The sequence below is a fragment of the Spermophilus citellus genome (assembly GCF_964194105.1).
Source record: "Spermophilus citellus genome assembly, chromosome: 8".
Taxonomy (NCBI): domain Eukaryota; kingdom Metazoa; phylum Chordata; class Mammalia; order Rodentia; family Sciuridae; genus Spermophilus; species Spermophilus citellus.
The window spans coordinates 127,682,381-127,707,173 of record NC_138189.1 but is presented as its reverse complement, the minus strand read 5'-3'; the positions used below and the strand labels follow the sequence as shown (position 1 = coordinate 127,707,173).

Here is a 24,793-nt window from a genome sequence, read left to right as displayed (position 1 = left end):
TGAGCCCGCTAGTGTCTGTCAAAGTGTAATCTAGTTGCTTGAAGTAAGGAGAATTGCCAGGACTGACCATTCAGGCCAGTTGTGTCATGGAAGTTCTAGATTCATCTTTAGTGTTGCTCCTTCAGTGGAGACTGGACTGAGGAGGCAAATTGCTGTTGCACTCACAAGGAGGGGGCTCTGTAGGAATTCTGGGGAAGCCAAAGGGGATTGTTTTACTTCCCCCAAAGAAGACTCCAGGAACCTGGGAGGGAGCTGGGATGGGAAGGACGGTGGAGGCGGATGTGTTTTAATTTCCACAGGCCTGTTCCCTCTTGACACTCCAAGCACGTGACATGGAATGTGATTCATTATCTTTTCAAGGTCTCCTCAGTCCATTGTGGAAGATATTCATCAAGGAAAGAGTGAGCATTATGGATCAGAGACGTTGCGAGAATTTCTGAAGCTTTTGCCAGAGTTGGAAGAGGTAAGGAATTTAGCGTGTGTTTTGGGTGTGAAGAATGACGAGAAAATCTTGGCATTTCTGCGCGTGTCAGAACTCACGTGGGAAGGGCACTCTTCTGCCCAGAGCCAGAGTTTTCCCCCATAAATATAAAAGGTGACCCAATAGAAACAGCCAGGCCACAGAGTCAGAGTCTCTTGGTTCAGATCAAGCCATACCTTATGGAGAACCTTGGGCAAGGTCCATAAGTCCTGTGAACTTCAGTCTCCTCACCTGTAGAACAAGGATAATGACCCTTACCTCACTGGGCTGCCGAGATGACTAAACCCAGCTTGGTGCTTGGCACATGGGAGCTCAATAAATTTTTGAGTTTTCTTTTCCATCGTCTAAAGATGACCTTTGCCTAGGGTGAACCTGGGTTATTTTATAATACATAGACTTTTTAAAAAGAGAAAAAGGAAACAATCATTTTTGGAAGATGCTCTGTAATTAGGAGAGCTGTGTGAACTGTTAGTACATCATGTCACCTAATTTAGTGAAAAGTAGAAATTGCTGTCGTAGCTAAAAGTACCATAATATAAAGGTTATTTATTTTGTTTGGATCAAATTAACTTAATTATTGAGTGGGTAGGTGCTTGATAGGAAGAAACAGAATAATTTTATATATAAAACCTTCCAAAATCGTGATGACACTTTCCTTTATTTTTGATGAAAAATTCAATAGGAAATTACACATGTGCTCATAAACATTTAAATAAAACAGCATAGAATCTGACAAATATATTTTCTATGTAAGTAAAAATAAAGGGTGATGTTTTTTATAAGGAAAAGAGATGACTTTTGTATAAATTATTCTTTTCACCCAGACTGCTGGGTCCCCCTTCCTCACCCCAACTCCTTTTCCCAGACATGATTTATGGAACTTGACTTTTAATGTCATTAATAACAAGAAAAGAGATATAACTGTGCTTTTTCTTTTACATTGGTTGATGTTCAGTTAATGCCAAGTGTAGATTACTGGGTAACTGGATTCTAGTTTTATCTGGGTATCTCTAATAATCTGAGGCTCACTCTTTACCTCAAGTTTTTTGTTTGCAAATTAAGTATAATTAACCTAACTCCAGATTAATTCATGGCACACTCAACAGTCCTTAATATCTCTCTCTCTCTCTCTCTCTCTCTCTCTCTCTCTCTCTCTCTCTCTCTCTTCTTTCTTTCTTTTTTTTTTTTTTTTTTGGTAATTCTTTGTTAGGTGCTTGATAGGAAGAAACAGAATAATTTTATAAAACCTTCCAAATCCATGATGACATTTTCCTTTATTTTTGATGAAAAATAGAACTTAATTAATGTGAATTTTAAGATGATCTATTTGCTTTCCAGCCAGAGATGCAGCTCAGGGGTAGAGCACTTGCTTAGCATGCAGAAGGCCCTGAATTTGATCCCAAGCACTGCAAAAAAAAAAAAAAGAAAAAGAAAAACAAAAAGAGATTTATTTGCTTTCGAAATATTATTCCTGCTTGGGCTTTTTCCCTGACTCCTCCTTAGGACTGCTTTCTATACCCCCTCCTAACTGACCTCATTGGTTTTTGGTTTTGTTATTTTTCAAGCAAGAATCAAATTTGACAGTGCCTGTGAAACGCGCTAAATGTCTAACTAAATGATTAAGTTGGGCGTGAGGGAGGGTGCCGCCTTCGTGCCACGAAGAGGTGGGAGGTGGAACCTGATTTTAGTTAACATCTTCATCTCTCATTTAAAATTCAAAAAGTGATTAGAAAATGCAAAGGGGTTTTTCAAAGAAGCAGATGAGCTGTCAAACCCCTCGCATTTTTAAAGAACTCTTTTTAAAACTTTGAGAAAATCATTTTTTAGTTGAATGTAGGATCTAATTAGAAAGGAAGGATGTTAAGGGCCAGATGAGGAAAACCCACCCCAGGTCTGCCAGAGTCCCCCAGGCCCTCTTGCCCTGACACTTAGCCAACTGAAGTAGGACGCTGGCTGGGGCTTCCCAGCCATCTTTGCAGCCAAGGGACCAGACCTCAGCTGGCTGTCCCCCCACCCTCCTGCTGCAGGGCCACCCTCAGTCCCACTTCTTGTTTATGTCACTGACTCTTGGCTTGGCTCACCACACCCTCCACGCTCAGCTGGAAGCTTCCTCCCCACCCTGACAGTCCCCAGGACGCCCCTCCCTAAACACTCTGGGATCTGCGCTGTCAGAGAAAGCTGAAGCCACCCTGTGACTGATGCCCCCACCAAGGACAAATTGCCTTGGTGCAGACACTCTGTGGCCCTGGCACCACCCAGACTCAGAGCCAAGTCTTTGGTCCCCTGGATGTTGGAGGATGAGGATGAGGCCAGGGAAGAGGCAAGGCCGAGCAAAGGAGGTTTAGGAATGTGGCAGAAATATGCTTATAAATGCATAAGTGTGTGTGTATCCACATTTAGTAAGGCTGCAGGGTGACGTTCTGGGCTCATTTTCAGCACCAAGTAGGACTGAACCTTTAGTGAATGTCCTGTGTGCCAGGCACAGGCACAGCAAAATAATAATAATAATTATTATTATTATTTATTATTATCATTATTATTATTATTTGGGGGGAGTACCAGGAATTGAATCCAGGGGTGCTTAACCACTGAGCCACATCCCCAGCCCTTTTTTATATTTTATTTAGAGACTGGGTCTCACTAAGTTGCTTAGAGCCTCGCTAAGTTACTGAGGCTGGCTTTGATCCTCCTGCCTCAGCCTCCCAACCCCTGGCTGTATCACCACGCCCGGCTCAGACATAGCAAAATGAAATGAAGTGGCAGTGTATTTAAAGTGCTCAGCTCAGCCCGGTGCCTGGCACACACAGGAGGTCAATCAATTATAGTTGTGATTATTTTATATATCTTTTCATTTAAATCTTACAGTGACATTTTAACAGACTCCTTCCTCATTTTACAAACGAGAATCCAGGGTTCTCACGGGCTAGACGGTGTCCCATGACTGCTGGGCCCTAGAGGAGGGGTGCACTTAACCCTGATCCCTCTGGCCCTGCAGCACTTCTTTCTGTGGCCCTCCACCACCTCCCTTGAGGAAGGAAGGGCAAAGGTTGTCAAAGCTGTGCCTTGCACCCTGTGGCCTCCCAGCCTCTTCATCACCTGCTGTCACAGAGCCCTGGTGTGAGTGTCATTCGAATAATGCTATAATCTTATCAGCAGGCTGGAAATTATGAGCGGAAACAGCCCTTTTCTCTCCTGCCTTCTCAGCGGAGGAGCCAGCCAGCCAAGCCAAGGTTAATTTGTTGTCAGGAATTTCTCTGCCCTTCACAAATCTTTTCTCTGACGTGTTTGTTCATCTTTCCTCCAGTGTGTGGTTAACACTTGCAGAGCAAGGTGGGTCCAGGAGTGAACGCACCTGAGGGCTCTGCTCCACCTTTGCCTGTGCCCCAGAGGGGGTGGGAGGAGGCATGGACCACCCCCACCGAGCCTGGTGAGCCCTTCCTCGGCCAAGGGGCTGACACCCCATCCGCCATCTCAGTGTCAGGGTCCAGGGCTGGAAGGTGCTGGAGACTTTCTGTGTTCTCTGGGAGATGCTGAGTTGCCTCCTCTGGTCTCCCTCTCCCCAGGCCCCCCTCCCAGTGCCAGGGATAGAACCCAGGGCCTTGCTCTTGCCAAGCATGTGCTCTTCCACTGAGCTACACCCCGGCACCTGGACGTGTTCATTTGCTCTTTCTTTATTACTTTGCTGCTGTTAGGAGGGGATGGCAGGGAGGAAGCGGAGGGTCTTCTGTCAGGTGGGTGCATTTGTGGGGAGTCCTACCACTTCAAGCTTGAGACCATAAGGAGCATGGTCTTGCTAATAGGACAGAAACTGGGCCCAGCCAGGGTCCTAATGAGAGTCTCTTGGCCCAGCCAACAAAATTATGCCTAACAGTGTTTAATAAATGCTTTTTGATAATGACGAGAATGCATAATAATTATAGGGTTTGTTCACCTCTTTTACTTCCCTACCGTTGGGAAGGTGCAGTAATCCCTTTAATGAACATAAATCTCTTTTTGAAATAGAGCGAGGGACTGTACACCTGGCATAAATAAGACTGTCTTTCCGTCACCATTCTCTTGAAATCTATAAACATTTTAGCCTTTGACATGAGTGATGGGGATTCCTCATTGCTCAGATACAGTTTAGCACATGTTTAATGGAAGTATTTACCAAGTTTACTTAGCATGACCTGTTCTTACACTTCAGATTAAAATCTGTGCCATTATTTCCAGAAGCTTCGTACGTGCTGCATATAGGATCTTTGCAAAAGGCACAGCCTCCTTCTGCCCCTGGCCATATATAGCAATTTGTTAGACTCTGTTTCAGAAGGGATCAGAATTCATCCTAGGGATTTCTCAGTTCAGAAAACAGCCACAGATTTGGTTTAGCTAAACCAGAAGTGCCTGTGCCCTGACATTCGTGAAGGCTAAAAATGGTAAATTCACTTTGTAGCTCTGTTGGTAAGGCAGATGCAGTTTTACAAATGGGTATTTTCTACTCGTTGGGAATAAAAAAAAATCGAGGTGTAGTGGGTGGTACATGCCTATAATCCCAGCAGTTTAGGAACTTGAGGCAGGAGGACCTCAGGTCCAAGGCCAGCCTGGGCAACTTGGGGAGACCTATTCTCAAAGTGAAATTAAAAGACCTGGGGATGTAGCTCAATAGTAAAGTGCTCCTAGGTTCAGTCCCCAGTACTGCAAAAATACATAAATAATAAAAATAAATCAAGGTGGAGGGTGCAGCTCAGTGATAAAGCATTTGCATAGCATTCATGAGGCCTTGGGATCCCCTGTACCACTGAAAAAAAAAGAAAAGAAAAGAAAAATAAGTCTTAAGAATCAGACATAACACTAGGATGTGACTTTGCACTGTTACATTTTATATTTTCAAATGATTAAAGTAGATGTTTCAGTTTGTAGATCTTTGAAAATACTTTTTTTTTTTTTTTTTTTTTTTGATACCAGGGGTTGAACCCAGGGATGCTCAACCACTGAGCTATATCCCCAGCCCTTTTTGTTTTTTTATTTTTGAGACAGGGTCTCAGTAAGTTACAAAGTCTAGCCTTGAACTTGCAGTCCTCCTGCATCTCTAGGATTATATGTATGCACCACTGTGCCTGGCTTGAAAAATACTTGTTTGTTTTTGAATGTCCTATTTTTCTATTTTTTGAAAGGACTTAAAATCATATTATTAATCATAATTCAGGGAATGGAAGAGACTAAGCTTTATAAGGAATAATAGGGCTTGGGGTGTAGTTCCTTGGTAAGAAAGTGTGATTAGTGTGCACAAGGTCCTGGGTTCAATCCAGCACCAAAAAAAAAAATAATAATAATAATAATTTTAAAGTAGTAGGTACTTACAGGCAACAGGTACCTACAAAGACAGACTATATACTTTACCAAGAGTACTAAGGTACTACTTACCATAAAGGATTTTTTTGGAAGGCTCTATTAACAGTGGCCTTAGAAGTGGTTTTACCATTGGCTCAATCAGTTTTCTGTGTGGGGAAGGCATGATTTTTCTCAGTGATGTATTTGGAGAACTTTCTCTTTGCTTACACATCCTCCTGCTAGCTGTTGGGCTATACACCTCTGTCAGAACTCCTCTTCTTTGTTTTATTATGGTGGAAGGAATATTTGTATGTTTAAAAATTTCATTTAGCATGATTTTTTATAAGAGCAATGCATATATATTTTGGGTAATAAAAATGAGCAGCAAAAGAAAGTGGCATTCACCTGGGGGCTGCTGCCTAGTGTATGAGGGGCTTTCATCTTTTTCCTGTGTGGGTCGTAGGTGTGTGCATGGGAAGTTGGGGGTCATTGATACCCTTTTTAAAATTTATTGAAATGGAAATGGTACGGTGCATACTGGACTTTTCATAGGGGGAAATCTTTTTTAAATGTTTTATTTTTGACTAAGATGTGTTAGTTATACATATTAGCGGTGTTCAGTGTGATAACGTGTATACAGCATGAGCTAATCAAATCCAGGCTCCCTTTATCCCCCTTTCCAAGCTTCAATTTCCAGTCTCTGCTAATCAGTGTTATATGTTCAGGTTCCCATTTTAGCCTCCACACGTGATAGCGGACATACTCTCTGGCCTGTTTCACTTAACGTCTTCCAATTCCACCCATTTTGCTACAAAGGACAGGATTTTGTTCTTTAAGGCAGTATAGTTCTCCATGGTGTATGTTTACCAGATTTTCTTTATCCATCCGTCTCCATGGCACCTAGGCTGATTCTAGCTGTTGTGAGTAGGGCCGTCATAACGGGGAGTCTTCACCTACTCGCCTCAGGATACCATAATCCAGGCTGGGCTCTCTGTGGTAGAGCCCTTGCCAAGCCTGTTCCGGGCTCTGGCTTCCAGCCCTAGGACCACAAAACAAAACAAAAAGACGCAGTTGTCCCTTCCTGTAAGCTGTTAGATGTGAAGTGGAAATGGCCCGTGGAGCAATCTGTGTTAGACTTTACCCAACCAGCCAAGTGTATTCTATCCAAAATACTTAAGATAATAAGATTTTTTTCCACTTAGTATTTAAAGTGTTGTAATGACTCTCCAGTCATTTCTTTCTTCTTCCAAACAATGATCTCATGTCCAGATTATTACTCCCAGGGAATGTTCATCCTCAGAACAGACCCCTTCCCAGTGTGTCCCTGTAGTAACCTACCTGAGGACTCTAGCGCCTCAGCTCTGTGTTGCGTTTGGCGCTGTTTATCTGCATCCATACGAGCAACACTAGTTCATGTCCTTCAAGTTTGTGAGTTCATTTTTTTTCTTTTAAAAAACAAAGAAGTAGGGCAGGACTCACCTAGCAGGCACAAAACCTGGGAACCAAGCATGCAAAAATAAAAATAAAAAATAAATAAATGAATAAAAGAACAAAGTGGTAGCAAAGATGATTGCCTTTTCTGTCTTTCCTAAGGTCTACATTTTTATTAATTTGAACTTAGCCCTGAAATCCTGTTTTCTTAGGAGTATTCTAAGATGAAATTTAAAATAATCTTGACTTTTAATCATAACTGATTTTTTCCTGACTCTCTTTCCATTTGTCATTCAGGTGAAGAAGCTGAAAACGTTCAGTGGCGACGTGTCCAAGCTCTCCCTGGCAGACTCCTTTCTGCACTGCTTAATTCAGGTGCCAAAGTAAGGATGAAATCACTGATGGTTGTTTTGTGCAGAGTAAGGTTTTTAAACCAATGTCGAATTCAGCAGTTTAACCTTTTATATTTTTCAGCTATTCACTTCGGATTGAAGCCATGGTGCTAAAGAAGGAATTTTTACCCTCCTGTTCTTCCCTGTACACAGATATAACAATTTTAAGAACTGCTACAAAAGGTAAGTAAATACATGAACCTGCATACAACCTGTTTTTATTAATTTTGCTGGTAGTTTATTTTTTAGAAAACTATACTTGAAATTAGAAATGGAAAGTCCCATTTCTGGTACGCCGTAAAAAGGGAAATGAGCTGTTAACGAGGGATACATTTAAAGTTCATTTCCATTTACCTTTTTTCTCCTAATGAATAATAATTTGCCTATTATCTTCCCATTAAAGAACACGTGTTCCATCTTTAGCTTCAGAATAAGCCTGGCTGATTGCCACTGGCTCTTGTCCCTCTCCTTGGTCAGCGTCTCTGGGCACACACAAGGCCTGCACCCCGGCCCAGCTGTGTCTCCTCCCTGCTCTGGTCTCTGTGGGTGTCTGTCCCTAGCTTTTCCAGAAGCAGACTTTCTCTCTGGGCCTCTGGTTCGTGATGTTGCTGGTCTGTGGTGTCTCTTCCCACCCACACCCTCTCCAGACCCAGCATCTGGCCGGCCACTTAAGTCCGAAAGGGGCAAGTTGGTCATTTTCACTTCTTGAACAACTCGAAATCATTGCCTGTCCAGACTCCTTTCGGAGTTGTTCTGATGTCTCACAGGGCACTGGGCCTTCATTTCTAGTGTGTGTGGCCCTGGGGACACAGCCCACAACAGCACTGTAGCTGTCCCCTGCTCAGCTCCAGGCACACCCTCCAGCCCTCCCTGGCTCTCCGTTTCCTGGTGTTCCTCAGCACCAGCCTGATTTCCTCCATCTCGTTTTCTGAGTTACTAGTTGATGATGTAGGGCTGTCTATTCCTATTTGGTTTTCCTGTGTTAAGATAAAGGTTTTTCTTCAGCCCACAGTATTTTCTTCATTTCAGAGAGGATGCTAAAAATGAAAAAAAAAAAAAAAAGAATTATTCTTCCTCCAGTTCAGAGGACTTTTAAAATTTCTCCCTATACCAAGGTTGTTGCAGGAACTTGTTCTTTCTGTTCAAATAGTGATGGAAAAGCATGTTTTCATATTAAACGTTGCAAACTTGTGGGCACGGCAGAAATGCTTCTTATCTGGGTGACCTTCCCAAACTGGCCTTCCTAGATAACGAAATATAGGCAGTGATCCAAAAGTAGCTTGTACAGGAGAATATTAACTTTAAAATATCACAGGTAACGTTTGACTGACTGTATATACTGTAATTTTGAGGATCAAGTTTTCTCTTTAACTTTTCAAATATATTTTAGAAATTTAGTTGTTGAGTTTCTGTCCATAACTATATAAGAGATTTGGTGGTAATAGGGAGCTCTCTAGCCGGGATATTACAGAGGTAGCTTCCTTCTTAAAATCTTCATCCAATCCAAATTAAATGCACAGCTTTGAATAAAATGGAAAGATGCCCTGAATGCCAGGGCCCCAGGGGTTGGTGCTTTGCAAGTCATTTACATGTCATCCCAGCTTGTTTATTTTTTTTATCTCTTCTTACCTCATTGGTAAGCAAAATGCTGCTTGCTGTTTATTTTCATGTTCCGTAAACACAGTCTCAAAAACTAGTTGACATGAAGGAAAGAAAATTAACTAACTACAGAGGAGAAGAAAGTTAGTTCCTATAACACTGAGGACTGCCTTTCATTAGGCTTCTGTCTTTTCCACTGCTTGAAGTTTTTCCTTAGTGAGCCCTTTTGTGATGTTTAACTGTCGTGCATATCTGATCCCTAGTCAAACAGGATGACATGGGTTGCCAGTAGCAAGTGTGCCTTTGGTTTGGAGTGGAATGTGCTACTTGGTTTGTTTGTTCAGTCCTTGTATGCAGTTGCAGGTCAGCACTTGCTTCAGGCACACTTGAACTTGGACCTGGCCACTGTCTTGTGCTGGTGAGGAGGAAGTGTCCTCTGAGACACTCTGATGTGTTCTTTTTGACAGAGCTGATGTCCTGTGAGGAGCTACACTCAATATTACACTTGGTGCTCCAGGCTGGGAACATCATGAATGCAGTAAGTAAGATCCAGAAAAAGTTAAAATGTTATGTTCTCAGCTTTCATGTTGGTTTCAGGCATAATTGGTTTCTCTCTCTTGCTTCACCTTCTTTAGGGAAGGTATGCCGGCAATGCGGTAGGATTTAAACTATCTTCTTTGCTCAAATTGGCAGACACAAAATCCAACAAACCTGGGATGAATCTTCTGCACTTTGTCGCACAGGTATGTAGAAATGACAGATATGGAGAGGGACCAGGTATGAAGTCCCCCTGGAGGCTGGGAGGTCTTCCCAGGCAATGAGATGGTGTCCGAGATAGGGAAGGGCATGGTGAGGTCTAAGGGGGTTCTCTTTGCAGGAGGCTTATTTGCTTATGTGTGAATTCCTCAGCTGAGGATTATAGGGCTGGAGGGAAGTGGAACAGGTGAGGCCAGGAGCTGGGAAGCGTGTCATGAAGGTGTCAGGTGTCAGGCGTGAGAGATGGGGAATTTGGGTTTCATGCTTTGGCAGTGGGAAGCCAACAGAGGTTTGTGCACACCATAATGGCATGATCAGATTTTTGTTTTTCAGGACAAAATGTACTGTGAAGGCTGGGTTGGAGAGGAGAGAGAACTAGAAATAGGGGTACATCTTTGTGGAAATTGGTTATTTGGGGAGAATGGTGGCCATAGGAATAGATAATAGAGGACTGAAGATGCACACACTCCCAATGTGCACTAGACCAGATTTGTCACCAGTTGTGTTTAAAAAGATTGCCTTTTCCTTTCTTCTGTGAGCTGTGTGTTAGAGTGCCCTCCTGCTATGCAGAGTATGGGGACTGACCCCATCCATGGCTTCTCTGGGGGCTGAGGACTGAACCGCAGCACCTCCTGCATGCTAAGCACATGCTGTGCCACCGAGTACACCCCGGTGCTGGCTTCTTGTTTGGACAGGGTCTTTGTGATGTTAGAATAGCTAAGTGCAATGTAGAAACTCAGCCATGGACTCTCTCTTTTTGGTTAGATGATCTCAAGTAACTGTAATGATTTGGTTTTCCTCCATTGATTCCCTTGTTCCGACACAATTTTAATCTGGGGAAGGAAGCCCTCTGCATGTTTGCAGTGTGTGCTCCAGTACAGGATAGAACAGATAGGATGGGGGGTTCTGACTGTCCTTTAATAGCCTCGGACAAGCTACTTAAACCTCCTTAGACAAGCTACTTAAATCTTTTGACCCTCAATCTTATGATGAGGTTAGTGACAGTGCCCACAAAACCAGGCAATTGAGAGCTAGGGTTGTGGCTCAGAGAGAGAGAGCACTCGCCTAGCAAGCATGAGGCACTGGGTTTGATCCTCAGCACCACATAAGAATAAAATAAAGGTATTACGTCCACCTATGACTAAAAGATAAATATAAAAAAAAAACACAGGTAATTGAGAGGACCAAAGGAGGTTAGGTTCATAGAGGGCCTGGCTGACTATCAGCACTCCATAAATAACACGAGTACTGTAAATAACACACAGTACTGTTACTATGTTCTTCTGAGGACAAAGGGCCATGTTTAACTCAATACTAATTTTTTTGTTTTTGCAGCACTGGGGAGGAAACCCAGGGCATCGTGCATGCTAGGCAAGCACTATATCCCTGAGCACCTCCCCTACTCCTGAGTACATGATTCAGAAGTTCAGGGCATTAAGAAAAGAAACTGGGGGCTGGGGTTGTGGCTCAGTGGTAGAGCACTTGCCTAGTGTGCATGAGGCACTGGTCCGATCCTCAGCACCACATAAAAATAAAATAAAGATATTGTGTCCCCCTAAAACTAAAAAATAAATATTAAAAAAATTCTCTGCATTTCATCTCATATTATTTTTAAAAAAGAAGAAGAAACTATTCCTTCTCTGGCACGGATTGCAGACGGTGCTTTACGCAAGCTCTGTCAGATCCACGCGTCCAGTGGCTCTGACTAACTTAGGTCGCTGCCCATGAGGGCAAGTCTCCTGGGTCAGTAATGGCTTCCTTCCCACCTGCCTTCTGCTCACCCTCCCCCCAGTTGAAGAATCCACCCGCCTCCAGGACTGTGTACCTTCTGACTAAACTCAGTTTGCAAACTGGTTTAGCAGCCGAGGCATCCCAGTCATGGAAAGGCTACTCGTAGGTATGATGGTATTTAGGCAGGAGGTATTGGGTTCTCTGAAAAACAAAGGGCCCTGCTAAGCTGCCACCTCCTTCCATTGAGTCCCCGTGCACATGAGTTGCATTTCATGTCACGATCGATTGCTCTGGGGAGTTAAATGTATCTTGAGACTTCTGGAAAATCTTACTAAGAGGATCGGAGTTCATATGTTAGTGAATTGCTTTAAACATTGCAAGCTGAAAATGAGCAATGATTTCACAGTTCCTTTAAGCCTTCAGAAGATGATTTCCTTCCAGTTTTATCCATCCAATGAGGGAAAGAAAAAAAAATCTGTTCTTGTTTCAGGAAGCCCAGAAGAAAGATGCCAACCTTCTAAATTTTTCTGGAAAGCTGCATCATGTTCAGGAGACTGCTAGGTAAGTGGGAAGCAGGCGGTGAGCTGGGAGAACTGCTAGGTTCAGCTCCCTTCTGGGGAAACTACTGAGCAGTTATAACTTTGGGATTCAAGTTTGAACTTTAAAAAGTTTTCCCTTGTTAAACTTGCAGGCCTTCTTTTTATTTGCTTAACAGAGATGTGTGTGTGCCTTGGAATTTGGGGGTTTTGAGTAATTACCCTTTATCTTTTAAAAGTTTTTTAGTCTATTCTAATGAAATGTCATCAGTTTAAAAAATATATATGGATTAAGAACTTCAAATCCTTCCACACCCAAAAGATAGGGTTCAAACAACACAGCTTATTACCCTGGGAGTTGGTTTGTATCAGTCAAACTTTCAGGGCCATACATCGCTGTTCCTTGTAGAATCTAACATGGTACATTTATTTTCTATTGCATTAAAAGGGCTTGGAACCATACCAAGAACTCTGAAAGGATTTGATTTTAAACTAGTCACTCAACTTCACAGAGAAAGTATCTCCCAAACAAAGCTCTAATTACATCACTCTAATTTGCTTCTAACCCTAATAAGGAAGCATGCTTTCTTTAATGTAGGCTTAATCTCTGTGTGTGTACCATCTTGAGTCCTGAGTTTTTCAACATATAGGACATAGTCATTCCAAGGTAAATGCTTCTGATAACTAGTTCTCTAAGGGGAAAAAAAAAGCCCTGGTTTGTAGCACTTGCTTGTTTCCATGCCATGAATACTGGGATCTGGCTGATATCAGGCTGCTGACACAGAGTCACTGAATGCAGAGCTGGGGAGAGACACCCACACTGGCTCTCAGGAGCTGGCTCAGTGCACCGCTCCTTGCATCAGCCCCGTTCATACTGTGTGCTTATTATGTGAGTGACTAGAGTCAGCTGTGACAGAGCTGGGCCATATGCATATAAACAAGTGAACCATAGTTCACAGCCTGTCATTGGCCAGTATCTCACTGTTATTGACTCTGTGAACATCTAACCACAGATTACATGTCTTTCCCAAAGGGGGATTATCAGTGCAAAGGTGTAAACAGTTCATAATTCATGTTTACAGATCACCTGATTATTCTCCAAGAAGAATGGATAGCTTAGAAGTCACAAACTGTCTTGCTTTTTAATTACTAGAAGAAATCCGTGGGAATATTTTTACTCTGACTATAGAGACCTTCTAAAAGATAATACAAGGAGAAATCATCATTATTTTTTTTTTTTTTTTACAGTACTGGGGACTGAACTCAGGGGTACTCTGCACCACTACACCATATCCCAGTTCTTTTTCTTTTTTTTTTTATTTTGAGATAGGGTCTCACAGAGTTACCCAAACTTGTCCTCAAACTCTGTCCTCAAACTTGCCATCCTTCTGCCTCAGCCTCCTGAATCACTGGAATTACAGGTGTGCGCCACCTTTCCTGAAAGGGGATTTCTGGTCTGAGTTGGATCAGAAGTTTAGCTAGACATGGTCGTAGAAGACTCCTTTTCAGTGAGATTTGTTTATATGAAAAGGAAGGTGAATACACAGGTGAAGTACAACTGGATCTCAGATGGGCATCCAGGACCAATTAAGGTGGAAAATTTCATTGCACAAAGTTAAGTTAGCGTCGACGACGGAAGCATGAATGCAGCTTCATTTATAAATTTCACCTGTTCACTTTGCCAGGTTGCAAGACCCTCTTTCGTGTTCCACTAATCTTCATTTGCTCTAGGGATTCGAAGCATTGCAGTCCACATAACCTCTTACTTGCAGGGCTGTTGGCTGTGTTTGAGTTCTCTGTGAAGCAGAGCTCGGGCTGCCTGGCTGTGTGAAGCAGGGAGAGGTGGGCTTAGTGTCTTTACGGGACCCTGAGTTACGTTGGGGCTGTCAGCATCCATGGCTGGGCCTCTTGGGTTAGAGCTTTCCAACCCCAGGAGAGCGCGTGTCTCCAGAGCCCTGGTGGCTTTTAATTTTTCACGTTTGTTGCATGAACGTGCTCACATCAGCTTGTGAGCCTCTTCACAGGCCTGTGGTTTTGGTTGTCTCCCCTGTAAGCGCAGAGTGACAGCCTCCTCTGAGCCGGGGTGTGTTCTTGGGAAGGACTTGCCTCCTGAAACATGTGGGGACTCCCAGACCTACACCCAGGGCGGCTCTCCCCTCCTGCTTCCAGGGCTGGCCGGCTGGGGGTCCTGTTTGATGTTCCCACGTGACCCAGGGCTTCCTCATGCCCTCTGCCCACTCTCGCTCTCTTCTTTAGATTGTCTCTGGATAACACGGAGGCAGAACTGCACTCGCTCTTTGTCAGGACGCGATCGCTGAAGGAAAACATCCAGCGGGACGCGGAGCTCCGTCAGCAGATGGAAGACTTCCTCCAGGTTCGTAGGTGACTGCAGGCAGTCCCCAGTCCCTCAGATCTCATCTCCCCCCCAGGGCTGCTGACGATTGTGTGGTATATTTGTGGATGCAGCAGGTTCATGTTTCCCCCCAAGTTAGTACAGGAACTTGGCATCTCTCGACGCCTGTTTCTTACAGAAGATGTTGGTGTGGTCTAAAGCTCGGTATTAGTTTAGGAAAGCGGCTTCTGCTTACGGCTGTTCATTGTGTGTGACCCCCTTGCTCCTGACTATAGTGAGTGGGCATCAGCTTAGGGCACTTATGTTTGGAATGTGCCTGGCAACTCGAGTCTGGGTTCGAAACCAATCAGCTTTTGGACAACAGCACAGAGTTCTACAGAACTCAACCAGACACTTAGGACTCTGGCTCTTTTTCCTTCCCTCGTTTATATGGAAGAGACAAGCTGCATATTGGCATGATTTCTAATGAGAGCAGCATACATATACACGTGCCTGTCCCCGTGCCTATCAACACCCAAATACAACAACCCCATAGGGTGTGTCGGGAGCTGTTCCGAATAACATCAACAGAAAACAGCCGAGTGGACATGTTTGTGACAGCTCATTGTGACTCACTAATCACATAGTCTGACATACTTCTTTTATCTTCCTCATTAAAAAAAAAAAAGTGGCACCATCTCACGCTTTTGCATTCTCTGAACCGGGGTGCTGCCTTAAAGGTTGTTGGTGCTGTGAGTTGCAAAAGGCAGAATCCCTGTGGCTGGGCTTCCTCCGCAGCAGACAGGAGCAGTGCGCTCCGAGGCCGGACACCAGGGCCTGCACTCGTTGATTGGGTCTTGTCAAAGTGTTCTGAGCTTCAGCTCCTGTTGGCGAACACTGGCCTACAAGCTTATTTTTTATCACTCAACCTGTGCTCTCTGTTTGCTTTCAAATATAACCAAATGCTAATTTTCCCTTACTTCACATTTTTCTCAAAGTGCAAAAACAAAACGAATACCACCAGCAGCAGCAGGACCACAGAGAGACAGAGCAGTAGTAAGTGTTGTCAGCTGCGTAGAACAAGCTCAGGAATCCAAGAATGAGACCCTCACCCATCAAGATTCTGGTTGTTGGACCAGGCCTGGTGGTGCACACCTGTAATCCCAGTGATTCAGGAGGCTGAGGCAGGAGGATCGCAACTTAGGAGACCCTGTCTCAAAATTAAAAAGGGCTGGGGACAAGGCTAAGTGATAAAGCACCCCTGGGTTCAATCTCTGCTACCTGCCCCCCCCCCCCAAAAAAAAAAGAGGAAGGAAGAAAAGATTTGACCCTTGTGTGAGACGTGCTGGTGTGGGCTGTTGTTGGGCTGAGGTTGTGGTCTAGTAGATTAACCCTCCCTTGGCATGCACAAACCTCTGGGTCTGATCCCCAGCACCACAAAAAATAAACAAAATAAAAAGTGTGATTGTTCCCCCAAGTTCTTATCTTAAATATTAATATCATACACCAATTTTTTTCTATTTTTTGTGATGCTGAGAGTGAAACCAAAGACTTTGAGCATGCTAGGGCAAGGCTTTCCCTTGAACTGTATCCCTAGCTTCTGTCTAATACTAAATCCTGATGTAGAAAGGTCTAGAAGGAAGTATGGCTCTTCCTTCTCGTCACCTCCTGGCAACCTTGTTTTAACTAGTTAAACTCTTATTCCTGGTTGTGGGGGTTTTTAGTTTTAGTTTTTGTGGTGTTGATTTGTAGTTCTAGGGATTTAACCCAGGGCCTCACACACACCAGGTAGAGTGTTTACCACAGAGCTACATCCCCAGTCCTGGTAGCTGTTTTTTTAGTTGGTTTAAACTTGGAGCACTTGACCACTGAGCACATCCCCAGCCATATTTTTGTATTTTATTTAAAGACAGGGCCTCACTGAGTTGCTAGTGCCTTGCCATTGCTAAGGCTGGCTTTGAACTCACAATCCTCTTGTCTCAGCCTCCCAAGGCTATGGGATTACAGGTGTACGCCACTACGCCTGGCCTGGTAGCCGTATTTATCTCTAAATAAAAAATGCCACATAACCATGGCTTTTTCTTTTTTAAACTCAACTTCTTAGATGAGTGAGATGAAAATTCTTAAGTAGGTCAGGGTCGGACTGTGCAGGATTCTGAGCACCAGTCTGAGAACCTTGGGCTTCTTGCGAGGCTAAGCAGAAGGACCAGTCAAGGTTTCTGAGTGGAAAGGTGACAGGGATGCATCTTTTTGCAGATCCCATCAGCATTTTGACCCTTGGGTGAGACAGGCTGGTATGGGACTCTGGTCCATAGCAGGCAAGTTAGAGATGGAAAGTTGGTTGACACTCCAACTGCTGATGTCTTTGTCATTGTCCTCTGCCAGCACAACTTTGAACTGTGCCCCAAGCATGTTGAACTCATGGTGTGCAACTCAGCCACGGTGATTTTTCAGGTCCCACATTCTGTGTGGTCCATTTGCCCAGGGCTGGGGTGACGTGGGCACGTTGAGGCCTTCCCTTTCCAGTGTCTGTGGATCCCTGCAGGCTCTGCAGATGAGCCTTAAGAGGTGGAGCTGAGCCCCTGGGTAGATTCCTGTTGGGAAGCCTGTCTTCCGCATAAGAATGACAGGCGGAGATTTATCCCTGCATGAATACCCTCCTCTCCATGAAGGAAAACACAGCACAAGGGACACACTGCCTTGAGCTACTGACTCAGATGGTTGTTCTCTCTGGTATTTGGTTTCCTAAATAGTTTTGGTTTCCTACTATCTCTAGAATGTGTTTGGTTTAAGAAAAGGGCCTTGAGCAGATAAAGTGGTTAGAACGGGTGGGAAGTGGCAAGCCGTAAAGGAATTTCTCTTGGGTCTGTAGCTCACCAGGCGTGCTCAGACAGTGACCGCCTTCCTCGAGGCCTGTGGCCCCCACACTCCAAAACATGTCGCCCAAATGTGACTCTGTCTTCAAAGCATGATACATGGGATTTCATGGAGTAACATGATTCCTACATCCCTTCTTTACACACACCCAGTAAATAAGAAAGGATCACAAGGCTTCAGTGGGATTCCAAGTACTCAGTCTCCCCTTCACCACCCTGCCTTCTCATGACAGCGCAACCTGAGGTCCCTGAGCTGCACCCCGTGACCCTTTGATGTGGCAGATCCTGTCCTAAAAGGCTTGGGACCTCCCTGGAAAAAGCAAGCTTCCTTCATTCCTGCCGACTGGAATCAGGCCTTGGAGCCTGGGTATTGTAGAAGCATACACAAGGAAAACTAAATCAGTGAGAAGGGGGTTTGTATGGGTCACTAATTCCTAGCCCTGAGACCCTCCAGAATCTCCTGGTGACTGTTGCTAAAACATCAGTGCAGGGTGCTCCCCAAACCTATTAACTACACATGGAGTGCAAGCCTGGATGATTGGCAGAGCTTCCCAGCTGACTCAGGTGGCACCCCTAGTTTTGGCACGAGGGCTTCAGTCCTGCAACACAGACCCCACAGATTTTATTTGGAATTAAGTTTAGACTCCCTCTCGACAGGGCAAAAGGGACACCTTGTCAGTACAAATTCACTTTAAACCTTTGGCTAGCACGAGTCAGTTTCCATAGAAGGAAGAACTGGTGTAGAATGAGTTTCTCTTTGCTTTGCTTTTTGTACTGGGGATTGAATCCAGGGATGATTTACCATTGGGCTACACCCCCAGTCCTTTTTATTTTTAATGTTGAGACAGGTCTCACTGAGTTGCTTAGGCTAGCCTTGAACTTGAGATCCTGCCGCTTCAGCCTCCCCATTTGCTAGGATTGTAGGCATGTACGTCACTGAGTTTTTCTAATACAACCACCCGTACACCTGAGGAATTTATTCAGTAATGTTGAAAGTGAAAACTTGTTAGTGGCATTCTACAGAGTAAAGGTCTTAAATCAGTCTTTTTTTCTTTTTCTCTTTTTTTTCAGCATCTCACTGTCTTGCCCAGGCTGACCTCAGACTCTGGGGTCAGGCGATCCCATCTCCGCCTCCTGGGTAGCTGGGACCCGAGGCGCACCCCACGCACACCTAGCTTCAGTCTGCTCTGTGCCCCTAGGTCTCAGGCAGCAGGTCACCTTGCTTGCTCAGCTTTGTTTGGGTTGACTTATTTTCCTTTTGGCTCTGAGTGCAGTGGCCTGACAATAAGCCTTCCCTTATCCAAGACCTGAAATTGAGCCCTGGGAGCCGGTCTTCCCCGGGCAGCAGACAGAGCCCCGCCTCTTCGGCTGACCCTGTTTATTTCAGTGCATTCCTGTTTGTTTTCTGCAGTTTGCGCTGGAAAAGCTGACCGAGCTGGAGCACTGGAAACAGGAGCTGCAGGGCGAGGCTCACACACTTATAGATTTCTTCTGTGAAGACAAAGAAACCATGAAACTGGATGAGTGCTTCCAGATATTCAGAGATTTCTGTACCAGATTCAACAAAGCAGTTAAGGTACGGCTGGCTGGTGATGTCTGCACACTTTCCAGAGTGGTTTGGATGTTTATTTTTCTTCTTGCCGACCTGGTCCTCTCCCCGTGGTGGAAAGAGAGTTCAGCATCTCCATGGTTTCAGGAGCATCTGGCCAGGTGGCATGGACAGGCCTGGGCTGGGCTGGCTGGGGCCAGGCTCTGCCTTTCCAGACCTGCAGGGTCCATATCACCAAGTGTCTGGCCCCTAACCAACACCCACAGTAAAAGCATCTTGTTAGCAAACTTCATGATGGAGATCACACGTTTACACTCCTACCAAAGATCCTAATGCCCTACTCAGCCCCTCCCCAGAAGAGAATTTCCACTCTCAGGGACACTTTTGTTGCAGTGGGATGATTGGAAGATGCCTGGTGTCATGACGAAGGCCAGCGAAGCCTACCGTCACTCCCAGATCCATAAGGAGTGCTGCTGCCCTGAGCACAGGGGCCACACTTGGTGCCCTTCAGCCACCCCCTCTAGTGATCTCCAGTGAAATGGAAAGCCGGGAAATGCTCGGGGTAGCTTGACTGTGCAAATCAGACTTTCTTTTTTGGTACCAGGGATTGAACCCATGGGTGCTTAACCACTGAGCCACGTCCCCATCGCTTTTATTTTTTATTTTGAAACAGGGTCTGGCTAAGTTGTTTAGGGCCTCGATAAGTTGCTGAGGCTGGCTTTGAATTTGCCATCCTCCTGCCTCAACCTCCAAAGCCACTGGGATTACAGGCGTGCAATACCATGCCTGGCTGCAAGTCAGGCTTTTAACAAAATGTTGATTAAAACAGAATCTCACATTCCTTCTTATTAGGTGGCGATGGAGAGCCAGGTACTTCTGAGTCATCTCTTGCCCTGTATTTTATTTTGATTAACTTAGTTGGTACTGGGGATGGAACCCAGAGCCTGGTGCTCCTACCCTGCATGTAGACCTGTCCCCAGCCAGCTTCCTGGGGGAAATGGTCACATTTCTCTCAAGCCCAGCTTTACTTTAGCTCCTTCCTCTATCCAGCTAGAAGGAGTCTCAGCCGGTAGCCACGTTTACTGTCCTCTGTCCAAGCAGTGAACTCAGCTGTGGGAGGTCATGGGGTGGGGGACAGGGTAGCAGAGGCCAGATTGACTCTTTCTGACATTCTGAGGCCCTCACTTCCCATCCAAGTTGTACAGGCCTGTGAGGCCACCTGTGTGGTGTTGTCGCCCAGCTGTCCTGAAAGCCAGGACCTGGCCCCACCTCACCATGCACCACCTTGGAGAAGGCTGGAGAGGCTTAGGGACCCTGGGGGAGGCTTAGGCCAGAGCTGAAGGAGGAGCCAAGAGTCTCCAGCCAGAACCTCACAGAAACTTGGAAAGTCCACTGTAGGAGGAAATTGATTTTCAAGTAAAAACTGCTAACAATAACAGAATTGGGTCATGAGATCCGTGTGATTGCATGATTACATGGCTTTCCCAACCCAAAAGAGATCCATGATTTGTGACACGGATGCAGCCAGCCCTCCACTCCACAGTTCTCCCGCTGCAAATTCAACCAACCACAAGTTGGAAGTATTTTCCTGTAAAGTGCACATCTGTGTCAAACGAGTGCAGGCCCTTTTGTCGTCATTTCTCCCTAAACAGCGCAGCATAACCACTGCCTACATAATGCCCCCGTTGCACTGAGCATTATAATTAGTCAAAGTATATGTGAGGATGTGCATGGGTTATATGCAAACCCTACAACTAAGATTTGGGTGTCCCCATGGGGATCTGGAATCAGTCCCCTGCAGATGCCGAGGGACCGCTGGAAATGAACTGCACAGGTGGATGAGGTGTGTTTGGTTCTGACTCAGTTTCTCTGAAAGGGACTGGGCGGCCTGCAGCTGGGTGAAAGGTGGAAGGATTTGTAAAGCCTATGCACTCCTCTTCCTCTTCCCTGATTGTGGGAACAAGTTGGCTTTCTTTGGAGTTGAGGTGGCGTCCATATGTGGAATCGGAGCCTGTGCTTAAGGGACAGTGTATTGGCTGGAGAGCTGGAAGTGGAGCCCAGGAATGAGACCTGTAGACAGATGGCTGGAGCAGGGTGGCAAATCCCTGGGCCAGATCCCTGCGTTTCTTTGGGAGGTCCTCGTCCACCCGCCTGCACCCCTGCATATGCACAAAGCAGTGCAGTCTTTCTCAGCGTGGGATGTGACCTAGGGCTGTCCTCCACGCAAGTCCCTCTCTTTGAGTCTTAGGGTAGGTGGCTTGGCGATTGCAGGAGGCCCCGCGTCTCACGCTGCCTTCTTCTCCCTCCCTTCAGGACAACCAGGACCGGGAGGTGCAGGAGCTGAGGCAGCTGCAGCGGCTGAAGGAGCAGGAACAGAAAAGGCGTTCCTGGGCGAGCGGGGAGCTCGGGTTTGCCCGGAGCAGCAGTGAGAACGACGTCGAGCTGCTGACCAAGAAGGGTGCAGAGGACCTGAGCCCTTTCCTGCACCCCAGGCCCATCAGTCCCTCCTACCGGCCCCCCAACACCCGCCGCTCCCGCCTCTCCCTGGGCACCTCTGCTGACCGCGAGCTGCTGACCTTCCTGGAGAGCGGCACCGACAGCCCCGAGGCGCTCAACAAGTTCAACAGCTTGCCCCGGAGGAGCCCCCGGCAGGCCCGGCCCCTGGTAGCCTGGATGGAGCCTGGAGAACCACGGGGTGGAGGCCCTAGTGGGGCACAAGAACTTCGGTCTCCAGAGGGCCAAGAGAAAGCCAGTGAGCTGCCCTCCGCTCAGCAGAGCCAGCCTCCAGCCCCGCAGCCCGAGGAACCTGCCTCTGCTTTCCCCCGAGCCGCTCGCGCAGGGGCCGGCCTCCTCCGGAAGAGGAACAGCGAGCCCGTGGGCTTGGGTCCGGTCTGGGCCCCTCCACTCCCGCCACTGGCCCTGGGCATTAAGGAGCATGAGCTGGTGACCGGGCTGGCCCAGTTCAGCCTTCAGGGTCCCAAGGTCCTGGAGGAGACATCCCCTTTGACCCTGAGTGACTTCAGCCCCGTGGAGCTCGCATCTTTGGGTGACGGGAACCCGCCGTCCCTCGGTGCTGGCAGTGACAGTTTGACACCTGTGGGCGGAGGTCCCCAGGAAGGACCCCGCCCCGCCCCGGAGGATTACCCGGCTGCCCCCGAGGAAGCTGTGGCGTCTGTGGGTAGCAGTGACCCCGAGAGCAAGGACCCCGGGCCGCCATTGTGTGTCTCGGACACCACCGACTGCTCGCTGACCCTGGACTGCTCCGAGGGAGCCGACTCCAGACACGGGCAGGGGGAGCCCGAGGAGGAGAGGGAAGGGGACGGCTCTGTGTCCTCCGGAGTTGGGGAGATGGGGGGCAGCCAGGTGTCCTCCAACCCTGCCTCCAGCACTCCGGGGGAGGCTCCTTCTCCCACCTCCATGAAGAGCGAGCCGGGCTCCAAGGGTGACCTTCCCAGGGACAGACCTAGCAAAGGGAAGGACGCCACAGGACCAAAGAGAAACTCGCTCAAAGAGGCATCTCTGGGGGCCGCCAAGCCTGGAGCTGCCCGGCGGAGCCCGGGGGCCGCGCCCAAGCCCGTGCGGACCCTGACGGCCTCGGAGAGCGAGAGCATGCGCAAGGTGGTGCCCATATCCAGGGCCAGCAGGGCCCCCGGGGGCTGGAAGCGGCCGGAGCAGCCGTCCCGGCGGGACGCCCCCAGCAGCACAGACACACTGTCGCGCCGCAGCTCCGTGAAGGGGACCTCAGACACGTCGCCCAGGAGGGCCTCCACGGGGGCCGGGGCCACAGTGGCCGAGGAGCAGAGAGTGTCCCGGGGCAGCAGCACCCGGCCGGGGAAGGAGCCCCCGCTGCAGCACAGGGGCTCCCTCAAGAAGCCCAGCGCCAAACCCCTCAGGAACATCCCCAGGCAGAAGCCCGAGGAGAATAAGGTCCCCGAGAGCCCCGAAGAAGAGCCCAAGGCCCCGCCCGCCCCCAGTGTCCCCCGCGTCCCACCCCCTGTCCCCAGCTTTGCCCGAAACACAGTGGCCTCCTCCTCTCGGTGCCAGAGGACGGATCCCCCTGCCGTGGCCAAAGGCCCCGGCATCACTCGGACGGTCTCCCAGCGGCAGCTGAGGGTGAAGGGCAGCCCTGAGGATGCGGCCTCCAAGGACAGCAGCAGCCTGAGGCGGGCCAGCAGCGCCCGGGTTCCCAAGAGGGGCCCCGAGTCTGCCGAGAGTCCCGCTGCCGACGCGGAGGCCCCGCTAAAGGGCAGAGGGCTCGGGGAAAGGGCCTCCCTTAGACTGAAGGATTCGGGTCGGACCACACTGGGGAGGGTCCTGAATCCGTTGCACAAGTGACGGGTGTCTGTCTCTGTCGCCTCTGGGACTCAGATGGTGAGGACTGACTGCTGGGAAGAGGCCAACACTGAATGTCTTTGTTGATCTATCCACTGTGCACGATCCAATCACTAAAGGTACAGCGTGGGAGGCCCTGGGCTCGCCTGCCTGCCGACTGCTGCTGTCAACTCCAGGGCCCAGAGGCAGGTCCCCACCGCCAGGACCCCAGTGCCCCCTCTCACACCGGGACCCTGTTCCTGACTCCTTCCCCAGGACAGAGGTTCCTTGATGGATGGACTCCACCTATAAGATGACGTTCTTATGTAACAAGTGAATTTTTTTTCTGGCCAGTTTTTATATATGTAAGACTTATTTTTTAATATAAAAATAAAATGATGTTTTTGTTGGTTCCCTTTGCAGAGTGAAATACCTCCCGGGGGTAAAAATTCACCTTTTACATGAAAATATTTGTCCCTTCCTGCGTCCCCTCAGGTTCCACCTGGGCGCACCACTCCCTCACTGGCAGCTGGCCTGGCAGGCCCTGGCTGTCGATTGGCTCTGTCTCCTGGAAGGCCTTCTGGCCTCTGCCTTCTTGTGTAACCTTGGTGGTTTGTGTGGGACCGTTAGGTGATGGAATGGGGTACTCTTGTGTGTTGGGGGCACTGTGGTGGGGAGCTGCTGGGGAGGGGACTCGCGGCTGCCGATGGTGCAGCCCCTGATAGAATCCTGGCTTGTGCAGAGCCAAGTAGCGCTCTGCCGGGCTGGTCCTTCCCATCCTGGTTCCCCTGCTTGTCACCTGTGTTCGCTCTGGTTACCGGGAAGAACCAACCCTGTGTCCCCCGGGGCTCCCCCACCCCCACCCCGCTTTGGCTTTGCCTGCTCATAGCCCTCGGGTCATTTCTAAGGTCACCTGGAGCCTGGGCCCCCCACTCTCCCCAGCTCCTCCTCTTGATTCCTTCTAATACTTTCTAATGTTGACGTCTCTTTCTTCCTGAGTGGTATTTAAGTCCTGAGAAATCCAAATCAGGTTTTTTAATTTGTTAAGCAGACCAAATTAAAAAAAAAAAAAAGAAGAAGAAGAAAGAAAAAGAAAAAAAATGAAATTGATTTCAAGTCTTGGAGGTTAAAAAAAAAACTCGGGCTTCCTTTCTTTTGAAGAAAGCTCCATTCCTACCCAATGTCTGTCTCACTCCTCTCTGAGATTTGGGAACTAGGGGAATTCTTGGAACATTTTTGTTTTTTAAAAGTTGCTTCCTTTCATTTTGGGTGGCTTGGTGAAACCTTTTAGATGCAGCATTGGCAGCTGGATGGACTTGGGGACATGGATGCATCTGTGCTGAATCCTGTGGTTAATGTTACAGGTCCCTCCTGGGGAATGTTGCCTTTTACCCAAATTAACTGGAAACTGGTTTGCAAAGGTGAAAGTCATGGTTGGAGAATTAGGGCTCCAACCGCAGACCTCTGGTAAAGGTAGCCCTGAGCAGAT

General features: G+C 47.3%; 1 protein-coding gene across 1 annotated transcript in view; it reads left to right on the top strand.

The window, feature by feature from the left end:
* FHDC1 (FH2 domain containing 1) overlaps positions 1-23,657 on the top strand; it is a 37,170-nt gene extending 13,513 nt beyond the window's left edge. Inside the window, exons 4-12 of the mRNA XM_081303670.1 lie at positions 361-463; positions 7,520-7,605; positions 7,697-7,797; positions 9,681-9,751; positions 9,849-9,956; positions 12,191-12,261; positions 14,493-14,610; positions 18,856-19,020; positions 21,307-23,657. Of these exons, the coding sequence (XP_081159796.1) occupies positions 361-463; positions 7,520-7,605; positions 7,697-7,797; positions 9,681-9,751; positions 9,849-9,956; positions 12,191-12,261; positions 14,493-14,610; positions 18,856-19,020; positions 21,307-23,328 (2,845 nt within the window). The 3' untranslated portion in view covers positions 23,329-23,657. The remainder of the gene's footprint in view (positions 1-360; positions 464-7,519; positions 7,606-7,696; positions 7,798-9,680; positions 9,752-9,848; positions 9,957-12,190; positions 12,262-14,492; positions 14,611-18,855; positions 19,021-21,306) is intronic.
* Positions 23,658-24,793: the final 1,136 nt, after the last annotated feature.